Source organism: Pimephales promelas, chromosome 17 (assembly GCF_988280905.1).
Source record: "Pimephales promelas chromosome 17, fPimPro1.hap1.1, whole genome shotgun sequence".
Taxonomy (NCBI): Eukaryota; Metazoa; Chordata; class Actinopteri; order Cypriniformes; family Leuciscidae; genus Pimephales; species Pimephales promelas.
Window position 1 is genome coordinate 13,125,662 of NC_142785.1, and position 19,990 is coordinate 13,145,651.

The 19,990-nt window shown below is 42.7% G+C and overlaps 2 protein-coding genes across 3 annotated transcripts in view; one reads left to right on the plus strand and one right to left on the minus strand.

Moving 5' to 3' along the window:
* grid1b (glutamate receptor, ionotropic, delta 1b) overlaps positions 1-19,990 on the plus strand; it is a 618,587-nt gene that overhangs the window by 555,426 nt on the left and 43,171 nt on the right. For both annotated transcript variants that reach the window (XM_089121931.1, XM_089121932.1), the window contains exons 9-12: positions 8,717-8,818; positions 9,414-9,611; positions 10,257-10,587; positions 12,131-12,269. In XM_089121931.1, coding sequence (XP_088978057.1) covers positions 8,717-8,818; positions 9,414-9,611; positions 10,257-10,587; positions 12,131-12,269 — 770 coding nt within the window. The remainder of the gene's footprint in view (positions 1-8,716; positions 8,819-9,413; positions 9,612-10,256; positions 10,588-12,130; positions 12,270-19,990) is intronic.
* Positions 15,917-19,828, minus strand: LOC120492843 (piggyBac transposable element-derived protein 4). The gene is given in 4 exon segments (XM_039691129.2): positions 15,917-16,852; positions 16,938-17,032; positions 17,034-18,255; positions 18,831-19,828. Coding segments are annotated over 4 exon segments (1,914 nt in total). The 5' UTR covers positions 19,007-19,828; the 3' UTR covers positions 15,917-16,431.

The window sequence follows — 19,990 nt, forward strand, 5'->3', positions numbered from 1 at the left end:
ATGCCACCTAGGTACTTTCACCCCAGGATGTACCAGTAATCGGAGTAAATCCCAAGTTTGTTCTCCCCGGAGAGGACTGAGATAGTTCTGCCAATTAAAACAAATTTTTATTATAGTAAGATATAATTCACATGACAATCACTAATAAGTGCCCTCAATACATTTACCTTTTACATTACCCAGATATACAGAAAAAAAAAAAAAAACCTAAAATAAAGATTCAACACAGAGGACAGCACTCGAGTCATCAGTACTGAGGCCACTGGTTGCCCCAGCCTGTTGATACAGCCGTCAATGTTGTTAAATTGGCTAGAGGGTGGAATTAAAGAGGTGGTAGAAGTCCCAGGATCAGGGATCACAGGTGCTTGTTCACCTTGAACGACAAAGGCTCGGACTTCAGGACCAAGCCAATTGGGTTGGGCTGGTGCAATTGTGTACACTGCTCCTCTTTCAGTGGGGTCTTTTAGCACCTGGTAGCGTACCGAGCTTCAGCAGTCTTGAATCTTGAATCGCCTGGAGTGGTCACACAGCAATACTAATCACGATAGCCGACCCCAGAGGGTTAAGAGGCTATTGTGTTGATTGTGGAGATCAGTATTATTTTGACTTTAGAAAACAAACATGATTGCTTTCCTCACAAGACTTTGTGATGTTTTTACCAATGTTTTATTTAATATATATATATATATATATATATATATATATATATATATATATATATATATATATATATATATATATATATATATATATACCTTTGTTGGTCTAAGGCCTAATCCTGGCTAATCTAAGCCCTGTCTATGAAACCAGGCTTAAGACTTGTACTCAAGAGGTCTCAAGTGACTTGTAAAATGTAATGGAATAATTTTTGTGGTAACACTTTACAATAAGGTTCGTTAGTTAACATTAGTTAACTACATTAGTTAATATGAACTAATAATGAATAGCACATATACAGCATTTGTTAATCTTTGTTAATGTTATTTTCAACATTTACTAATACTTGATTAAAATCTTGTTAACATTAGTTAATGCACCATAAACTAACATGAACAAACAATGAACAGCTGTATTTTCATGAACTAACATTAACAAAGATGAACAAATGCCGTAACAAATGTATTGCTCATGGTTAGTGCATGTTAGTAAATACATTTAACTAATGTTAACTAATGAACCTTATTGTAAAGTGTTACCATTTTTGTTTTAGTAAAGTTAAATACATTTTTGTAAAAGTAAAGTTATCTTTACTTTTAATTTGTTTTTGTTTTTTTGTTTTTTTCAGGTACTCTTTACGCCTCTGCCAACACCACCCCACACACTTATAGAGGCTTTCATTTGTCTTTATTTTCACTTTATGTCTGCTTAGAAAGATGCTCAGTAAGGAAATTAGAAATTTCATACATTTTCAAAATTACAAGCATTCCCCTGTGCCACTGCTATAAGACTGTTTGTGTATATGATGTAATGAAGAAATACCTTATGGCTATGGATGCCAAGTATTGGCGAAAAAATATGCTTTTAAAAAATGAGAATTCTGAGTCCCCGAGGCAAGTGATGGCACAGTTTTGCAGCCATTAGATGCATTTTGTAATTTGATTCAGTGCCACCACCTGGAACTAGACCAGCATGGTACTCATCCTCATGGACAAGTAATGAAGAGAAAATGCTGTGCCTCCTAAAGGCACATGCATGCAAATGTTTATTTCCCTAGTTCTGAGTATGTTCAATAGCAACTTTTCATCCACTTCAATTTGTGTAAAGCAAATTATATGATTACAGCGAATGCAAACACCTCAAAGAAGAACTCTTACTCAATACATGCATCACATTGAAATGAGCTTAGTCCTCATTGTTAAATGATGTGATTTAACCTCATTATCACCTGTTTCTTCGAGTAAATGAATGATTAATGAGATTAATCTTCCAAATCAGGTCATTAAAAGTAGTGTTATTGATATTGACTACTAATCACCATTTACAGTGTCAATGTGGATTGTATAAATTGAGTTTTACAAATCAGCCATTTTTGTGTGTTAATGAATCATAATGGAATTTAATCATTCTCAGTGATGTTTAATTTAATAATTTTCAGCCTCCACACTACACAGTTGGTGACTGTAATGAAAGCGCACAATGATGAAGATACTCAAAAAGTCTTTCATCCATGAATCAAAACAATAAACGACAGACCAACATATTAACATCAAGCAATGCAAGACAAGGAACTAAAGTAGAAGGGCAAGCAAATGAGCTAATATAATAATTAATGAAACACAATGATGCACTGAATACACAAACCAATCATGAAACGATAGAAACAAACAAGCAACGGAGGAGAACTGAACTAATAAACAAACTAGAAAGCTAACAAACACTGACATGAACAGAACCGGAGAAACAACAAACCTAAACCATGACACCCACTTTAAGACAGCAGCGTGTCTTCTTATACTATCTATAATACTGAAAGTGAGACATGTATTATGAGACAAACATATACATTATTAAGCATGTTGTGTTAGTTCCCTTTCGTAGTCACTCAGAGTTACGTCGTGTTGGTGTGATGGCGGTGCCCAGCGAGTCTTCACTTTGCCTGCGGTCTGTGTTGCGGTCTGCCGGACTTGGTGTTTTCTCCCTGGTCGCCTTAGCGCTGTAGAGCTTCCTCTCCTGAAAGAGCTGCACGGTGCGCGTCTTTTTAAAGATGTCTCGCCCGTGTGTTTCTGGTTGCGGTCTATCTGTCATCTTCTGATGGGCACGAGTGCTGTTTTGTGTGTCTGGGCTTTGAGCATGCATGCAAAATCCTTTTGTGGGAACATGACCATCGCTACACTGAGATCTAGACTCTATGATCTGAAAGTGAGAGTCCCCGCACCCACCACCAGTTCTGCTTTCTCTAACAGGGCTAGTAGTTCGGCTGGCGGACCGGGTGATCTGAGGGTGACGGTGTGGAGCGAGTGTGTTGCACACCCCTCTCCAGTGTTGCAACCCGCGAGTGCCCCGGTGATTCAGGCAGGGCTTTCCACGGAGGTCCCGCGTGTTTCATTCGGCGCTCCAGAGGAGGACGCGATGTCGATCGCGGAATCACAAGGCGAGCAGGAGTCATTGGGAAGTGATGATGCGGCTGCGTTGCCCCCCTCGGGGGTTACAGCGTTGCCCGTGTCGGATCCCGAAATGACTGCTACGTTGTCCCGGGCAGCCGCGAGCATCGGGCTAGAGTGTAATCCTCCGCCCTGCCCCGTTCGCTCGCGGTTGGACGATTGGTTTTTGGGTGCGGCTGCTGCTGCAAAGCCTCAGCCAACCCCAATTCCTTTCTTCCCGGAGCTGCACGAGGAGATGGCGAAGTCATGGAAGGCTCCTTTGACCTCCCGTGAACATTCGTCAGCTTTCTCTGCCTTTACCCCACTCGACGGCGCAGCCCTCCATGGGTACACTGGGGTCCCCGCGGTGGAGCGCTCTGTTGCGATGCGACTGTGTCCGCAGAGCGCGTCCTCTCGTGGTACAGACGTCAGACCGTTTCTTCGGTTTGCTTTCGAGGGGCAGGCATATCAGTACGCGGTTCTCCCATTCGGGTTGGCTCTGTCTCCTCGCGTCTTTACTAAGATTGTCGAGGCGGCCCTTGTTCCCCTTCGCGAACAAGGGGTTCGCGTCCTGAATTATCTCGACGACTGGCTAATCCTAGCACACTCTCGAGATCAGGTCTGCGAACGCAGAGACCTTGTGCTCCGGCACCTAGCCCGTCTGGGTCTTTGGGTCAACTGGGAGAAGAGCAAACTTTGCCCCGTGCAGAGGATCTATTTTCTCGGTATGGAGATAGACTCAGTCGCCATCTCCGCGCAACTTACGAGCGAGCGCGCACACTCACTGCTGACTTGTATTCGACAGTTCGAGGGCAAGAGTGCGGTCCCACTGAAACTTTTTCAGAGGCTCCTGGGGCATATGGCATCCACAGCCGCGGCAACGCCACTCGGATTGCTTCATATGAGACCGCTTCAGTTGTGGCTTCGCGATCGAGTCCCGAGGTGGGCATGGCATTACGGTACGCTCAGAGTTCCAGTGACTCCGACCTGCCGTCAGACCTTCACCCCGTGGAGGAATCTCAGCTTTCTACGGGTCGGTGTTCCCCTAGAACGAGTTTCCAGGCATGTTGTTGTCTCCACAGATGCCTCTGCCACGGGTTGGGGCGCCATGTGCAATGGGCATGCAGCCGCGGGCTCCTGGACAGGACCCCAGCGCCTCATGCATGTCAATTGCCTCGAGTTGCTGGCAGTACGCCTTGTCCTGCACCACTTCCGGGCGTTGCTCAAGGGTCAACAAGTACTAATCCGTTCAGACAATACCGCGACAGTAGCGTACATCAACCACCAGGGGGATCTACGCTCTCGCCGTATGTCCCAACTCACACGTCACCTCATCTTATGGAGTCAGAAGCACCTGATGTCCCTTCGTGCTATCCACATTTCAGGAGTTCGGAACTGTGCAGCCGACGAGCTGTCACGGCTCCGTCCAGTCTCTGGCGAATGCCGACTCCATCCCCAGTCGGTCCAGCTGATATGGGACCAGTTCGGGGACGCACAGATAGATCTGTTTGCCTCCCACGACTCTTCCCATTGCGCCCTGTATTACTCTCTGACCGAGGGTACGCTCGGCACAGACGCACTGGCGCACAGCTGGCCGCGGGGCCCGCGCAAATATGCATTTCCCCCAGTGAGCCTTCTCGCACATACCCTGTGCAAGATCAAGGAGGACGAGGAGCAGGTCATTTTGGTCACCCCATACTGGCCCACCAAGACCTGGTTCTCCGAACTGATACTCTTCGCGACAGCACCTCCTTGGCCAATTCCTCTGAGGAAAGACCTCCTTTCTCAGGGACGGGGCACCCTGTGGCACCCTCGACCCGATCTCTGGAGGCTACATGTATGGCTCCTGGACGGGTCGAGGCAGGTTTAAGTACCCTGTCACCTGCGGTGGCGGCTACTACTTCCGCTAGAGCGTCGTCCACGAGACACGTCTATGCGTTGAAGTGGGACCTCTTTGTCAACTGGTGCTCTTCTCGCCGAGAAGACCCCCGGAGATGCTCAATCAGTGTTGTGCTTTCCTTCCTGCAAGATGGGTTGGAGCGAAGGCTGTCTCCCTCCACCCTGAAGGTGTATGTGGCTGCCATTGCCGCATATCACAAAGCAGTTGAAGGTAAGTCTCTGGGAAAGCACGACCTGATCATCAGGTTCCTGAGAGGAGTGAGGAGACTGAATCCTCCTCTCCCTCCTCTCGTTCCCTCTTGGGACCTCTCAGTGGTTTTAAGCGCCCCGCAGAGGCCTCCCTTTGAGCCGCTGCAATCAGTCGAGATTAAGTTCCTGTCACTTAAGACAGCGCTCCTGGTTGCACTGGCCTCCATAAAGAGGGTAGGGGACCTGCACGCATTTTCCGTTGACGAAGCGTGCCTGGAGTTCGGTTACTCTCACGTGATCCTGAGACCCCGGCCTGGATATGTGCCCAAGGTTCCTACCACTCCCTTCCGGGACCAGGTAGTGAACCTGCAAGCGCTGTGCCTGGAGGAGGCAGACCCTTGGCACTGCTCTGTCCAGTACGCGCCCTCCGTGCTTACATAGACAGAACGCAGTGTTTTAGGACCTCAGACCAGCTCTTTGTCTGTTATGGTGGGAGCCAGAAGGGAAGGGCTCTCTCAAAGCAAAGGTTGTCTCACTGGTTAGTGGACACCATTGCTTTGGCTTACCAACAGCAAGGCCGACCGTGCCCCCTTGGTGTGACATCCCACTCCACCCGGAGTGTGGCTTCCTTTTGGGCTCTAGCGCATGGCGCCTCGCTAGCAGACATCTGCAGAGCTGCAGGCTGGGCAACACCCAACACATGCGCTAGATTCTATAATCTCTGAGTGGAGCCTGTGTCCTCTCTTGTACTCGCTCACCCTGCCAGTACTGGACCCGCTCAGGTGTCTTCGCTTGCTCTCCATTCCACTCCACCGTCTGGATAAGAGTGATTTTTCTCAGTTGAGCCATCTACGGAAGCCCTGAGTTCCTCCAGCACTGTTGATACTGATGCCAGTGTCTTGCTTGGACGTCGGTTAGGTGCCTCCGTGTGCATGGTTCCTGCTAGTAACCCCCACATGTGTATTTCCACTGTAAGCCTCTCGGAGCATGTGTCTTCCCTCGGCAAGCCACCTTGCCACCCCTGGAGTTAAGAGTCTAGCCACCCTACGGGTTGGTGACTCCAGTGTTCCTCCATACGAAGCCCCCTGGGCCGTATGGGTATTCCTAAGTCCTCCCCACGGGTAGGCGTACTGCGGCATATTTCCTCTGGGATATGCACCCCAGTGTACCTTGGTATTCCTGTGTCAGGTAGGACTGCTCGTCAGTAAGTTAAGTGCGTCAGGGGTCAGACTTGCGCTGGGCACTGGAAGACAGCTGTGAAGGTGGCGTGATTACACGGGGGACCCCTATTCTCCGTCATTCCGACGTAACTCGGAGTGACTACGAAAGGGAACTTCTCGGTTCCGTATGTAACCCTCGTTCCCTGAGTAGGGAACGGAGACGTTACGTCTCCCTGCCACTTCTGCTGTACCGCTGGGAAGATGCCTGAGTTCAGTCTCGGCTCCCCAGCGAAGACATACTGCGGTGGCGTCCGCTTCCTCCTTTTATACTCACGGGGTGAGGCGGAGATACGCTATGCAAATTCCGCAGACCCATGGCATTTCTTTGCCATTGGCTCGTTTTTTAATACTTGAAGAGGATTGACTTTCTATGTGAAACCCCCCATTCTCCGTCATTCCGACATAACGTCTCCGTTCCCTACACAGGGAACGAGAGTTACATACCTACAGTGCCCTCCACAATTATTGGCACCCCTGTTTAAGATGTGGTCGAGGACTTTTAAAAATTCTCCCTTTTTTTTTAAACAACATAGAATCCAAATGCAAAAAAAGAGAAAAATCCAACCTTTTATTTAAGTACATTACTTTGGTGGTAAAAAAAAAAAAATAAATTTAAAAAAATAAAAACTTCAAATCATGTGTCCCACAATTATTGGCACCCCTGATGTTAATACTTTGTACAACCCCCTTTTGCCAACAAGACAGCACTTAATCTCCTCCTATAACATTTCACAAGATTGAAGAACACAGAGAGAGGGATCTTTGACCATTCTTCTTTGCAAAATCTTTCTAGATCATCCAGTATCCTGGGCCCTCTCTTGTGCACTCTCCTCTTTAGCTCACCCCACAGGTTTTCGATTGGATTGAGGTCTGGGGACTGAGATGGCCATGGGAGGACCTTGAGTTTGTGACTGAACCATTTTTGTGTAGATTTTGCCACACGTTTTGGATCATTATCCTGCTGAAAGACCCAATGACGACCCATCTTCAGATTTCTGGCAGAGGCCATCAGGTTTTTATTTAAAATGTCCTGGTAGTTCAAAGCGTTCATAATGCCATGCACCCTAACAAGGTTCCCAGGGCCTTTGGAAGAGAAACAGGCCCACAGCATCACAGATCCTCCACCATACTTCACGGTGGGCATGAGGTACTTTTCGGCATACACATCTTTTGTTTTACACCAGATCCACTTAGAGTGTTTGTTGCCAAAAAGCTCAATCTTAGTCTCATCCGACCAAAGCACACGATCCCAGATGAAGTCCCAGTGCCGCTTGGCAAACTCCAGACGTTTACGTTTGTCAGTGTTAGTGAGAAAAGGCTTTTTCCTAGCATGCCTCCCAAACATCTTGTTGGCATGTAGAGAGCGTCTGATGGTTGTTTTGGAGATTTTGTGACCCCAAGATGCCACTATTTGATGCAATTCTGTGACAGTGAGCTTAGGACTTTTTTTTACTTTTCTTAGCATCCTCCTCACAGTGCGTTGTGGCAAGATAAACTTGGGACCTCTTCCAGCCTTGTTTGTCACTGTTCCTGTTGTTTTAAACTTCTTAATGATTCCTCTAACTTTAGATATGGGCAATATAAGGTGAGTGGCTATTTTCTTGTAGCCATTGCCTGACTTATAAAGGTCATCACACATCTGCCTTACTTGAATGGTGTGTTCTCTTGTCTTTGCCATGTTGACAAATGGGTAAGAGAATTAGGCCTCTGTGTCATGTCATATTTATACCCCAGGGAAATAGGAAGTCATGAATTACTAATTAAAAGTTCCTAGATATCCTGACCAACATTAGCAACTACAGAAAATATATATATTTTTAAAAATCAATTACATTTTTCAGCGGAATTGTTAGGGGTGCCAATAATTGTGGGACACAGGATTTGAAGTTTTTATTTTTCTAAATTTTTACATTTTTTTTTACCACCAAAGTAATGTACTTGAATAAAAGGTTGGATTTTTCTCTTTTTTTGCATTTGGGTTCTATGTTGTTTTAAAAAAAGGGAGAATTTTTAAAAGTCCTCAACCACATCTTAAACAGGGGTGCCAATAATTGTGGAGGGCACTGTACGTAACCGAGATGTTTTTCATACATATGTTTTGACTGGGTTTTAGTTTTTTAGTTCATGAAAATGTACCATTTTTTTAACACCCACCCACACAATTCCTGCCGGATCATATTTGTTTGTTACAAATATGAATATTCTGTCTCACTTGGAAATATGTCTCATGATAAACAATAGCACTGTCCAAAAACAGATTTATTGATGTAAATAATGTTGACCTGCTTCTGTTTTGTTTTTGTTTTCTTCTTCTTTTTTGTCCTGCAGTTGGCTACATGGGATTCTGTCCATGGCCTCAATGGAAGTCTAAAGGAGAGTCGTATTGAGAATGGCATGCAGGGGGTTACTGTGAAAGTAGTGACGTTGTTGGTAATACTTACTTTTATTATTTTAACTTTTTAAATTTGTGTTTGTGGGTGTTGATGTATAAATTATTGAATAATCAATCATTACGTATATTTCACAGTCAATACTACAGTGCTATATAATGTACTTATCAGGACCACTCCAAATCTGCAAGATTTACATGGAATTGGAATATTCTTCATTTACAAGTTCTGCATGCCCCTAACCTCTTGCTTATTTGCTCACAAATTATTTTGGCTAACATAATCATGCGTACAGCCACAAATAAAAATGTATTTATCTACTGTCATAACCTGTTTTATTTTATCGTATTTTTCTTGTTCATATAACTGTTCTTTATTATTGATGATTGTCAGTAGAAATGCTGCTTTTAAATAATATATTTGTCATTTGGCTGTAATTTGTTACAAGCATGGTTGGGGTAAGCATTATGCTTGAATGTCCTTACTCGTTATGATCTAACTGTAATCATTCTACCAGCCCAGCAATCATCTCCTGCAGAAAGGTTCTCAAGAAAGCCATAGAAAAGATTGAAGCTAGTTTTATCAGCCATTTGAAATGTATCTGTACATTTTGGTAATCAATATTCCTTTCAAAGGAGGATCCGTTTGTGATGGTGGCAGAGAACATCCTCGGACAGCCCAAACGATATAAAGGGTTCTCGATTGATGTGCTGGACGCTTTAGCCAAGATCCTAGGATTCAAGTATGATATCTACCAGGTGTCAGACAGCAAATATGGTTCTCAGCTGACCAATGGCACTTGGAATGGAATGATTGGGGAACTCATAAATAAGGCAAGTGTTCTTAACATAATGGGCTCTATCTTGCACCCCGCGCTAATGACTATATACACTGACGCATTTATCATTCCTATTTTACACCCGCGTGTATTTTAAACAACCTCGTGTTTTGTGTACCACAATGTTATGCTTTTTTGCTAATCTTGGAGGCTGGCCTTATAGCGGGTATATTAGGTTTTATTAGGATTGAAGCTAATTTCTGCAGGACTGTGTCCTTTCAGGAGCAGGATTGGACAGGGCATAAACCCACCAAATATAATGAGGTTATGCTTAACATAAATAAATAAAAAATGGCAGTTAAGTAAAAAAAAAATAAAGAAAATAAAATTGAGATACATTCTCTCAAAAGTCTTAAAATTGGATTATCTTTCTTAAATATCTTTAGATATTTTACATTTTATCATTCAGTTGACACTTTTATCCAAAGTGACTTACAAACGAGCAGAGTAATAGAAGCATTCGAACCAAGGGCAACAATATGCAAATGCGGTAGCTAATCCCATTTTTTCACTGAAAAAGAAATAGAAAAACATATTTAAAAAAAATACTGAATATTAAAATACATTTTATATAATTTGTATGCATTTCTGTAAGGCCCTTTTTTAACCAGAACAGTAAATTAAAATCTTCCCTTTACAGAGAGCTGATTTGGCAGTTTCTGCCATTACTATAACACCGGAGCGAGAGAACGTTGTGGACTTCAGCAAACGCTACATGGATTACTCTGTAGGGATCCTACATCGCAAACCCGAGGAAAAGATCAACATTTTTTCCCTGTTTGCCCCTTTTGATTTGGCTGTATGGGCCTGTATCGCAGCTGCCATTCCTGTGGTGGGCGTTTTGATCTTCCTGCTGACACGGATGCAGATGCTCCGCTCCCAGAATCCTCCAGGAGCCCATCACGCTTCATCCATGTTTAACTCATTGCATAGTGCTATATGGATTGTCTATGGAGCCTTTGTACAACAAGGTACTTCAATGAATTTCTCTCTTCAGAAACAACTTATCAAATTTGCCTCAGGGCTTAGAAAGATGAAAAGAATAAAGCTGATATGGGGGTACCAATAAATCTAAGTGCCTAAGACATGTTAATGCAATACTTGTTTAGCAGCTTAAAAATGTAGTCTTTTCTTTCTAACTTGTGATGTGAATGTGAAAAAAAAATAACATGCTCAAATGCTGTACCTTTTTTAAGATGCATTTTTAGGTAAATTTATTGATTAAAAATATATTTTCTTTCTTTATTTTATTTTTATTTGACTATTTATTTATCTATTATCTAATTAAAAGGGTAAACAGAATGTGATACACTCTTTGATTACATAATTATGTTAATCTAGTACATGTTATCCAAAACATATTACTTTAGCTAAAGTACTGTATTTATCAATACTGGGTGCCTTTTGCACCACTGGTCAGGTTTTTACATCGAGTTTACCTCACCACCTCGTACATGTGTTTGATTTTTAAACAAACCACTTTTATTTTATTTTTTATTTTCCAAAAAAGTGCTCATACTTTTATTTTATTTTTATTTTCCCACAAAGTGCTCCATACATTTTTGATTAAAACATTTATTTTTCTGCAATTTTTCTCTAGGAGCAGAAAAAATACATTTTCCTTAAGGTGTGTCTTTAGCCCCATTGTACCCTATTGGTTTGGAACATCATGGCAGTGAGAAAAAGGGTGAACTCTTCTGTCAAGTTTTAAAAAACAGTTGTAAATAATGGAGCATGTTCAATTTTAATAGTTGAAAAGTACCTTTTTCATCAGAAATTCCTACCCTTGCGTATAGTATAATTCCAATTTCAAAATCAGCATACATAAAACATACCAAGAAGTGTTATGTGCGCCAAAACAGTGAAAAAATTCTTTGAATAAGGCATGGGATATGCTGGTTCTTATCCAAGAGACAAAATGGAATAAATGGTTACCTCAGCAACTAGCATGCTAAACCCCCAGCTGCCTCTATTAATTATTGGCGTAGCCTACTGCCTACAAACCCTTTTAAGCCACATAGCTAGTTATTAAATCTGGGCTGTTTCCATCTCGTATTTTTGTAGCTTGCCACCATATGAAATTTACAATAGATTGTACAAAACACAACAAATGTTGCAGCAGTTTACACAGTTCTAAACATGAGGAATTAGCAAATCTGATGTAGCATGGTAGCATTTCTGGCTTCCTCCACTAACTAAGGTTAATAATGTGAAACTATGTTAGTGTCTCATAGATTATTCACGTGTCACGCCTATGACATCATATGATAATTTTTAAATACCCTTTCTTTGACAAATGCTGCTATCTAATTGATGTGGTAGCCTATGTCTCCTCTCCATTGTACATAATCAGGATTATGTAATCTTTTATAAAAGGATTTTAGGGGGAAAGTGATTTAAGAGAAAACATGTTACAAAAGAAATGGATTAGGGGGTGTTTTGTTATGTATTGCATTTCAAAAATACATTTCTACATCCTAAACAAAACATTCTTTTTTGTTTTGTTTCTCACAGGTGGAGATTCTGTGGTGGGGTCTGTGGCATTGAGGATAGTTATGGGCAGTTGGTGGTTGTTCACGTTGATTGTGTGTTCGTCTTACACTGCTAACCTGGCTGCGTTCCTAACTGTGTCCCGCATGGACAACACTATAAGGTAAACTGCCATTTCACAAATAGTTTACCACCCAATGCGCCATATGCTACAGAGTTGATCGATGTCTATTAAAAGATTTTCTGTCCTGTTTTTGTCCTCATAATTAGTGCACCCTTATGCTCAGGGATACTCACACATAGATTGGCCACATGGCTGGAAATACAGCTAACAAAGGCTATTTCAACTATTTAATCTTAGAAGTTTACCACCAATGCAGACAATCACCAGACTACAGTATTTTTATTTCTCAGTCATTCCATGGTCCGAATCCGGTCAAATGCCGGTCAAAAGTGTCTGTTGCCTTTAGTCGGCATATGACAATAATAATAATGATAATAATAACTATATACTGTATATATACAGTATATATATATATATATATATATATATATATATATATATATATATATAATAAAAATGCATGTTGTTTTTTTTTTTATTATTATTATTTAAAAATAATAGCTGGTGTCTTTCTCTCCATTCCCACGGCTCTCTGCCCGCCCACGCTTCACACCACAATACATAATATACACTCCCTGGCCAAAAGTTCTAATGTTTCATTGGACCCCATTTTTTGTGAAATGTCACAACATTTGTTTACGTCCACAGCTGAAATAATTCCTCGCCATTTCTCCAGTAAATATCAAAGATTATCAATGGGGTTAAGGTCTGGACTCTCTGGTGGCCAATCCATGTGTGAAAATTATGTCTCATGGTCTTCACAATTTGATTCACCCAGTGACTCTCCCATTTCACAAGACTCTCCCAATACTGGTGGTTCCTACAGCGCAAGTGCAACGGTGACCGCAAGCTTTAAGCTTTCAATTGCTGTTTTAACAGCAACAAATTTTTAAATGTTTGTGTGTGTTGACGGCTAGTTAGGGTGGAAAGGTGAGTGCTTCACTGTTTCAGTTCACTGTTCACTGTTGTCCCTGCCATTCCCCTGTGTGCTCTGGCACTGGTAATGGGTCTTATTTCCTGAAAGAGCAACACGGGTGTGTTTGCGTCTTTTTCAAGATGTCATTCCAGCCGTGCATTTCTAGATGTGGTCGATCCCTTTTCCTCTCTGATGGTCACAATTGTTGTATCACATGTTTGGGCTTACAGCATGCCGAAGCAATTTTTGTGGACAGTTCATGTTCCCATTGCAGGAATATGACTGTCACAGTGTTGAAATCGAGACTCTCCTTTCGTCCGCGAAGCACGAGTCCCCATTACCATGCCCCACCACCGGGTGCCGCGTGGGATGGGTGATCGAAGGATAGTGATGGATGTCTCTCCTGGTAACCATGTGGGCTCCTCACTCCTCCATCACAACGCAGCGGATGAAATTCCTGTTCTGTGGACGTGCTGATCCCTCTGTAATGGACAGATCAGCCATTTCAATTGGGGTTCCACCAGAGGATAAGATGTCGATAGCCACATCGGAGGGTGAGCTGGCCTCTGGAGATGACGACTCGGCTGTGTTATCTCCCTCTGGGGGTGTAATGTTGCCCAAGCCAGATTCAGAAATGTCAGCATGCTAAAACGGGCTGCTGCCGGGCTTTAGTGGAACCCTCTACATGTGAACCCTCCTGGACTACCCAATTTCCCAGGTTGGGTTGTTCGGTGACCCGGTGGAGAGCTGCACCTAAGAGCTCTATGCCACCTTCCGAAACATCCCGCCCTGGTGGCCCACTGTTGCCTACTCTCTGCCACCAGGTGACAGTTCTTCCACCTGCCTGTTGCCAAGGACGCCCGCCTGCCACTGCCTCCAGTTCCACTGGGCCCCCGCAGCAGCCTCCACCCGGGCTCCAGCGTAGAGCTAGCAGCAGGTCTTTCTAAGGCACTGCCAAGCTAGGGGGCAAGTGTCAGACGTAGCATCCCCAAGACAGGCCAACCAGGGATAGAGGGACAAGCTCTTCAGATGGTTATTTTTCTGCTCCAGTGGGACTCAAATTGTCAAGTTCAAGCAAATTTCTCTGTCCCTCGGTCTCAAGAGGCGAGGCTGGTGTGCGACAGCCTTGTACCCCTTAGCCCTCTCTTGGTCGCCGCCAGCAGGCAGCTTGGTGTGGTTCGAGCACCCGGTCATCCGCCTTCTCACGCATTTCCTGCCACCAGTAGTGAAAGGTAAGTGTTGTACTGCACACTAACACCGCTGTTCTCCACCTTGCTGCCCCACCTAAGGGTAGTTCTGTGGTCTTCTAGGCTGGTCCAACAACTTCAAGAAGAGAGTGTGCTTGGCTGGTGCTATATAGAATTGAGAAAGGGTCCCACTGAATGAACTATCAGAGGCTCCTGGAGCATCTGCCAGACACAGCAGATTGGCTTCCTCCATATATTTTTAATTGGTGGGTGATATCCACGTTTGTTGTAAGTCTAACACCCTATCAAAGGATTTCCTCAGCCTCATTGGATCTTTTATCTTGAATCTTTATAGTCCAGTGGATAATTGATTCCACTCACATTCAGGGTCATATTTTGGACCTTGTTCTTTCATATAGGATGGTAATCAGTGGTGTTGTTATGATATCTGATTTTATGCTTTCGGACCATAAGTCAATGTTATTTCCTACATCTATGCCTTGCATTTCTCGTTCCACTAGTGCAGATGTAAGACTGTCTAGGTCCTATTCCCCTCATTTTGGATATTCGGCGACTAAGACAAGGTAGCAGAAAGGCTGAGCGCAAATGGAAGAAGGACAAACTACTGTATATCTCACTTCAGTTATTTAAAGTCAGTCTGCCGACCTACCAGAATGCTGTAAAGTCGGCAAAAGCTACGTATTGCTCTGACATGATTATGGCAAACGACTCTAGACCAAAGGTTTTATTTTCTGTTATAAACTCTGTTTTAAATCCTCCGGTAAATACTTTTGAGCCAATCACTCAAAGAAATTATCGCCAAGATTAAACCTTCGTACTGCTCTCTTGACATAATTTCTCCTAAGTTTCTTAAATGATTTGTTGCTTCAGTAGGGCCAGGATTGGTGTCCTTTGTTAATAAGTGCCTCTTTACTGGCTCCGTCCCTGCTGCCCTTTCGCGTTCCTGCAAATTTTGCAAAAACGCCTAAAAATATGTGTACCCAAATTAAATTGCATGCTGTTCTTGAACCATTTCGAGTATATGCATGGCTTTGGTCTCTTTTGAAAGGGGACACTTTGAGGTTTGTTCTTGAACTGTCAGAATCACTGTAGGTCTTACTGGTATTGAGTAATAAAACTTTGAACAGACTAAAAAAGGGGGGAAATATTTCCGCCTACATTTTTTTTTGTAAAAACATGCCTGCAGATAACTATTGCTGGGAGGTATTAGCTGGAAAACACAATGGGATCAAAGCATGAAGCCTTACCAAACCCAGTTTAAAGTTTGATAACAATATTTTAGATAATGAGTGTTTTACACATGTTTATCTAATGTTATATCTAGGCGCTCCCCAAAAAAGGCCACTTGGAGACTCCAAATGACCCTTTGTAACCACAGACATATAACATGCTGCTATTCTTGAATGCTTTACTCTACAGTCATAATTTTGGTCTCTAATAAAAGGTTACACTTAGATCTATAATTTACCTTATCCAGATTCACTATCAGTAATTGCTGATACATAGTAACTGAGGTATAAACACATTGTAGTGTTGTTTTTTTGTTTTTTTCAATTCTTGAAACCAAGATTTCTACAAATAAAAAGACAAAAGACAAGTGCTATGTATTAAAACACTTTAATATTAGAACTCACACTATGAAATAAATAAAATATATATGTATACACACATGTATGTATATGTATTTCAAACTATTTACAAATTATATTTTTCAGAATCAAAGAAATTATCTCTTCCAGGGGCACATCTAATCCAAAAAAATATGGGTGCTCTACAACAGAACCCATTTAAAATAACACCTAACACCTATCAAGGGTTATTAGCAACATGCCAATCATTATAGCAATCCCTATTTGGAAAAAGCACAAAGGCACGTCGCAGGAAGAGCACTTTAGAACTCACACTATAAAATAAATAAAATATATATGTATACACAAATGTATGTATATGTATTTCAAACTATTTACAAATTGTATTTTTCAGAATCAAAGAAATTATCTCTTCCAGGGGCACATCTACTCCAAAAAAATATGGGTGCTCTACAACAGAACCCATTTAAAATAACACCTAACACCTATCAAGGGTTATTAGCAACATGCCAATCATTATAGCAATCCCTATTTGGAAGAAAGCACAAAGGCACGTCGCAGGAAGAGCACTTTACTGGTGTCTTTGCCTGGCAGTGTCTGCACCTCAGATGACCCGCAGTGCTGTGTCCACTGATATGCACAGGCATGTGATGTGCAGTGCGTGGAGTGTGTGATGGAGCAGGTTTGCCAGCTGCTGCTGCCAGCTCCTCAACTAGTGTCTCCCTAAAGGCCTTCTGGTGCATGAGTACCTGTCCTTTTCCTTTAGCGAGGTCCTTGTACAGAAGGAAGGCATTCACAACTGCGATGTCTATGAAGTGATAAAAAAAAGTCTTATACCACTTCTGGGTCTTGTTGATGAATTTATAATAACTGATCAGGGCATCAGATAGGTCCACTCCACCCATGCACCTGTTTGGACATAAAAAACAACGATATTGAGATATTTTATTTCATTTCAAATAGCATAAAAGATTGTTGATTATATAATACATACCGGTTGTACTCCTTCACTGCTGGTGGAATCGAGATGTCCTTCAACACCCAGCGCCCATCTGGATCTCGGACTCTCCGTTGAACCGTGTCCCCCGCATTGGGCTGTGTGCAGTGTGGAACACATGAACACGTCCCTTGTGTCTCGCCACTGAACAAAGAGGAGGGAGTCCTTCCGGATCCATCTTATACTCCCACGGGGAGATTTAGAATCCAGAACATTTGTTTGTGTTTTTGGAAACCCAATTCTATTTGGACGTATGGTTCCGCACGCCCAGATCCTCTTCAGCAGGAGGTCACTGAAAAGAGAGGGACTGGTGTAAAAATTATCCACAAACAACTTGTAGCCTGTACCAAGCAACTGGGTGTCAAGGAGCTCCATCACAGACTCATAACTGAGCCCCTTGCCACTGTTTCCTTGCAGCTTTCCTTCATAAACAAAAAAGTCCCATGTGTAGCCATTGTTTGAGTCTGCAAGAACAAAAAGTTTGTATCCCCAGCGAACAGGCTTATTCTTCATGTATTGTTTTAGCCCAATACGAGCTTTTGAGGCAACCATCCTCTCATCGATTGAAATTTCCTGGCCAGGATGAAAGTTCCTTTTGCAGGCATCCCTCATCTCAGTGTACAGTGGCTTTATCTTGCAGAGGCGATCAAATTGTGGTGTACCTCTTCTCTGCTCATTAGCAGCATCGTCCACCATTTTACTGAGGTGAAGGGAGCGGCAGATCTGGAGAAACTTTTTTCCTGTCATAACCTTTTTAGGGAATGGCAGGCTGTACAGATTACCCCCTCGCCAGAAATCTGTGATTGAAGGGAGTTTCACAATACCCATGTAAATGACCATGGCAATGAAAGCAAAAATGTCCTGTAGGGTAATGTCAATCCACGGGTTGGAGGGCTTTGAATAGTGTGTTGACCCAAAGTCATTCGTGTTTGTAATTATTGTCTGTAATAGGGTGTTGGAAAAAAAGAGTTGGAAAAACTGGAGAACCGTATAAGTTGCTGTACGAATGAGCTGAGGTCCTGGTGCATTGGTGGGTCTGAAGGTAGGCTGTGGTGGTGTCAGATCTGGAATGTCAACATCATTCCATCCATCTTCAGAAGTGCTGGATGACATTTCAACTTGACTGCTGCCAGATCTCCCTCTGCCTCGTCCCCTCCCCCGTGCTCTGCCTCTTGGTGTTTTGCTGGCAGAACGTCTCTGTGAAGGTGGAGGATGGGGCTCCTCTCCTGATGAGGTGCTTTCACTCTGACCCTCAGTAAGTTGTTTTTTACTGCCTGGCTCCCAGACTTCATCAGATTCATTTTCAGATGATGGTCTGTGATACAAAAAAAATAATAAAGAAATAAAGAAATAAGTAATTTGCAAAACATTTACATTGTTTTTGTATCCACACGCATATAAACAAACACATGCAAAAACAACCAGGCTTATACCATTCATGAGCGCACAAACACACACACACACACACACACACACCTGTGCCTAAGCCCACATAAACAAACATTCCTACACGAGCGCACAAACAAACACACACACACACACACACACACACACCTGTGCCTAAGCCCACATAAACAAACATTCCTACACGAGCGCACAAACAAACACACACACACACACACACACACACACCTGTGCCTAATCCCACATAAACAAACATTCCTACACGAGCGCACACCTGTGCTTGAGCCCACAAAAACAATTCCTGCACAAGCGCACGCGACATTAGCAGTTAGCAGATACATGTCCAAACACACACACACTCGTCCAAACACACACACACACTCGACCTAACACATCAAACACACGACATAAGCTGACAAGTACACCTAAAACAAACATATCCCTCATATAATAAAATATGTTTTTACAATATAATAAGACTCTTACTTGTCAAGGGTGATGTCTCCACCGTCCAAAAACATCTCCTCCGCCACCGAGTCAATCGATGAAATATCGCTCTCTTCATCCGAAATAGCATCCTCCGACTCATCACTATCACGGCGAGTACACTGTTCTATTACCTCTTCAAGTAAGAAGTGTGTTTTTCTAGTTCTCTTCGCCATTTTTCACCCGTTACCTTCTTTCACTCGTAAATGGGTTCAATGCTAGCTTTACGCACGGGCGTAAGAATCACTATGGTGCTTTGCGCACGAACTTCACGCATGACCAGATGAATCGTCCCACTGAAATTACATATTATTATTTACAGAAATTCATTGGCTATCAGAAAAGACCGTCATTTCCATCATCCATTGCAACTGGATCGATTTACTGTCAATCAAAGAGAGGGCGGTGCCATTCTTTATCATAGGCGCTCCTTGGCTATTGATAACTTGTCACACCCATATCATTGCCCGATTGGCTCAAATGACCTGTCTATCAAAAGTTCACGGGTCAGCGGCCATTTTGAAGTCACGTTTTTCTTCATGTTTACATGTGAAATGAACCTAGACCATAGAATGCGTTGAAGTTTTGATCGCTCGTTTGGCTAGCTTGAAATGCTACTACTACATTCCGTGGATGCTTATTGATATATAAATGTGTTATGGACTAAATACTTCGCTGAATTGGATTGTATGGACCCTTGACAGTGTTACCAAACAATTTCTGTTGGAATGTAATGGACAAGTGGACGAACAGAAGGCTTTTAGCTGAGTTTTTTCCAGTTTGTATTAGTTTGTTTGGCTGTTGGTGATCTGACAAAGGCACAGATTGTAACCGCTGTGTTGATTGTATCCTAAAATGGTTTACATCGATCGAATCACAAGAATCTAAGCTTTCCAGAGATATGTAAACTGTATTATTATTATTTTTACTTTTATTTGTTTTTCAAAAATATAACCTCTACAACGACCAATGGGTCGCGGGCGGGACGTCGGAATACAAGAAGGCCACTGTCACGCTGCTTCTCAAGAAGCCTTCACTGGATTCCGTCCTATCTCTGTATTGCCTTTTGTTTCGAAGGTGTTAGAAAAAGTTCTTCTTGACCAACTCCAGCTCTTTCTCAAAAGCAATAATGTTTATGAAAAATTTCAATCTGGTTTTAA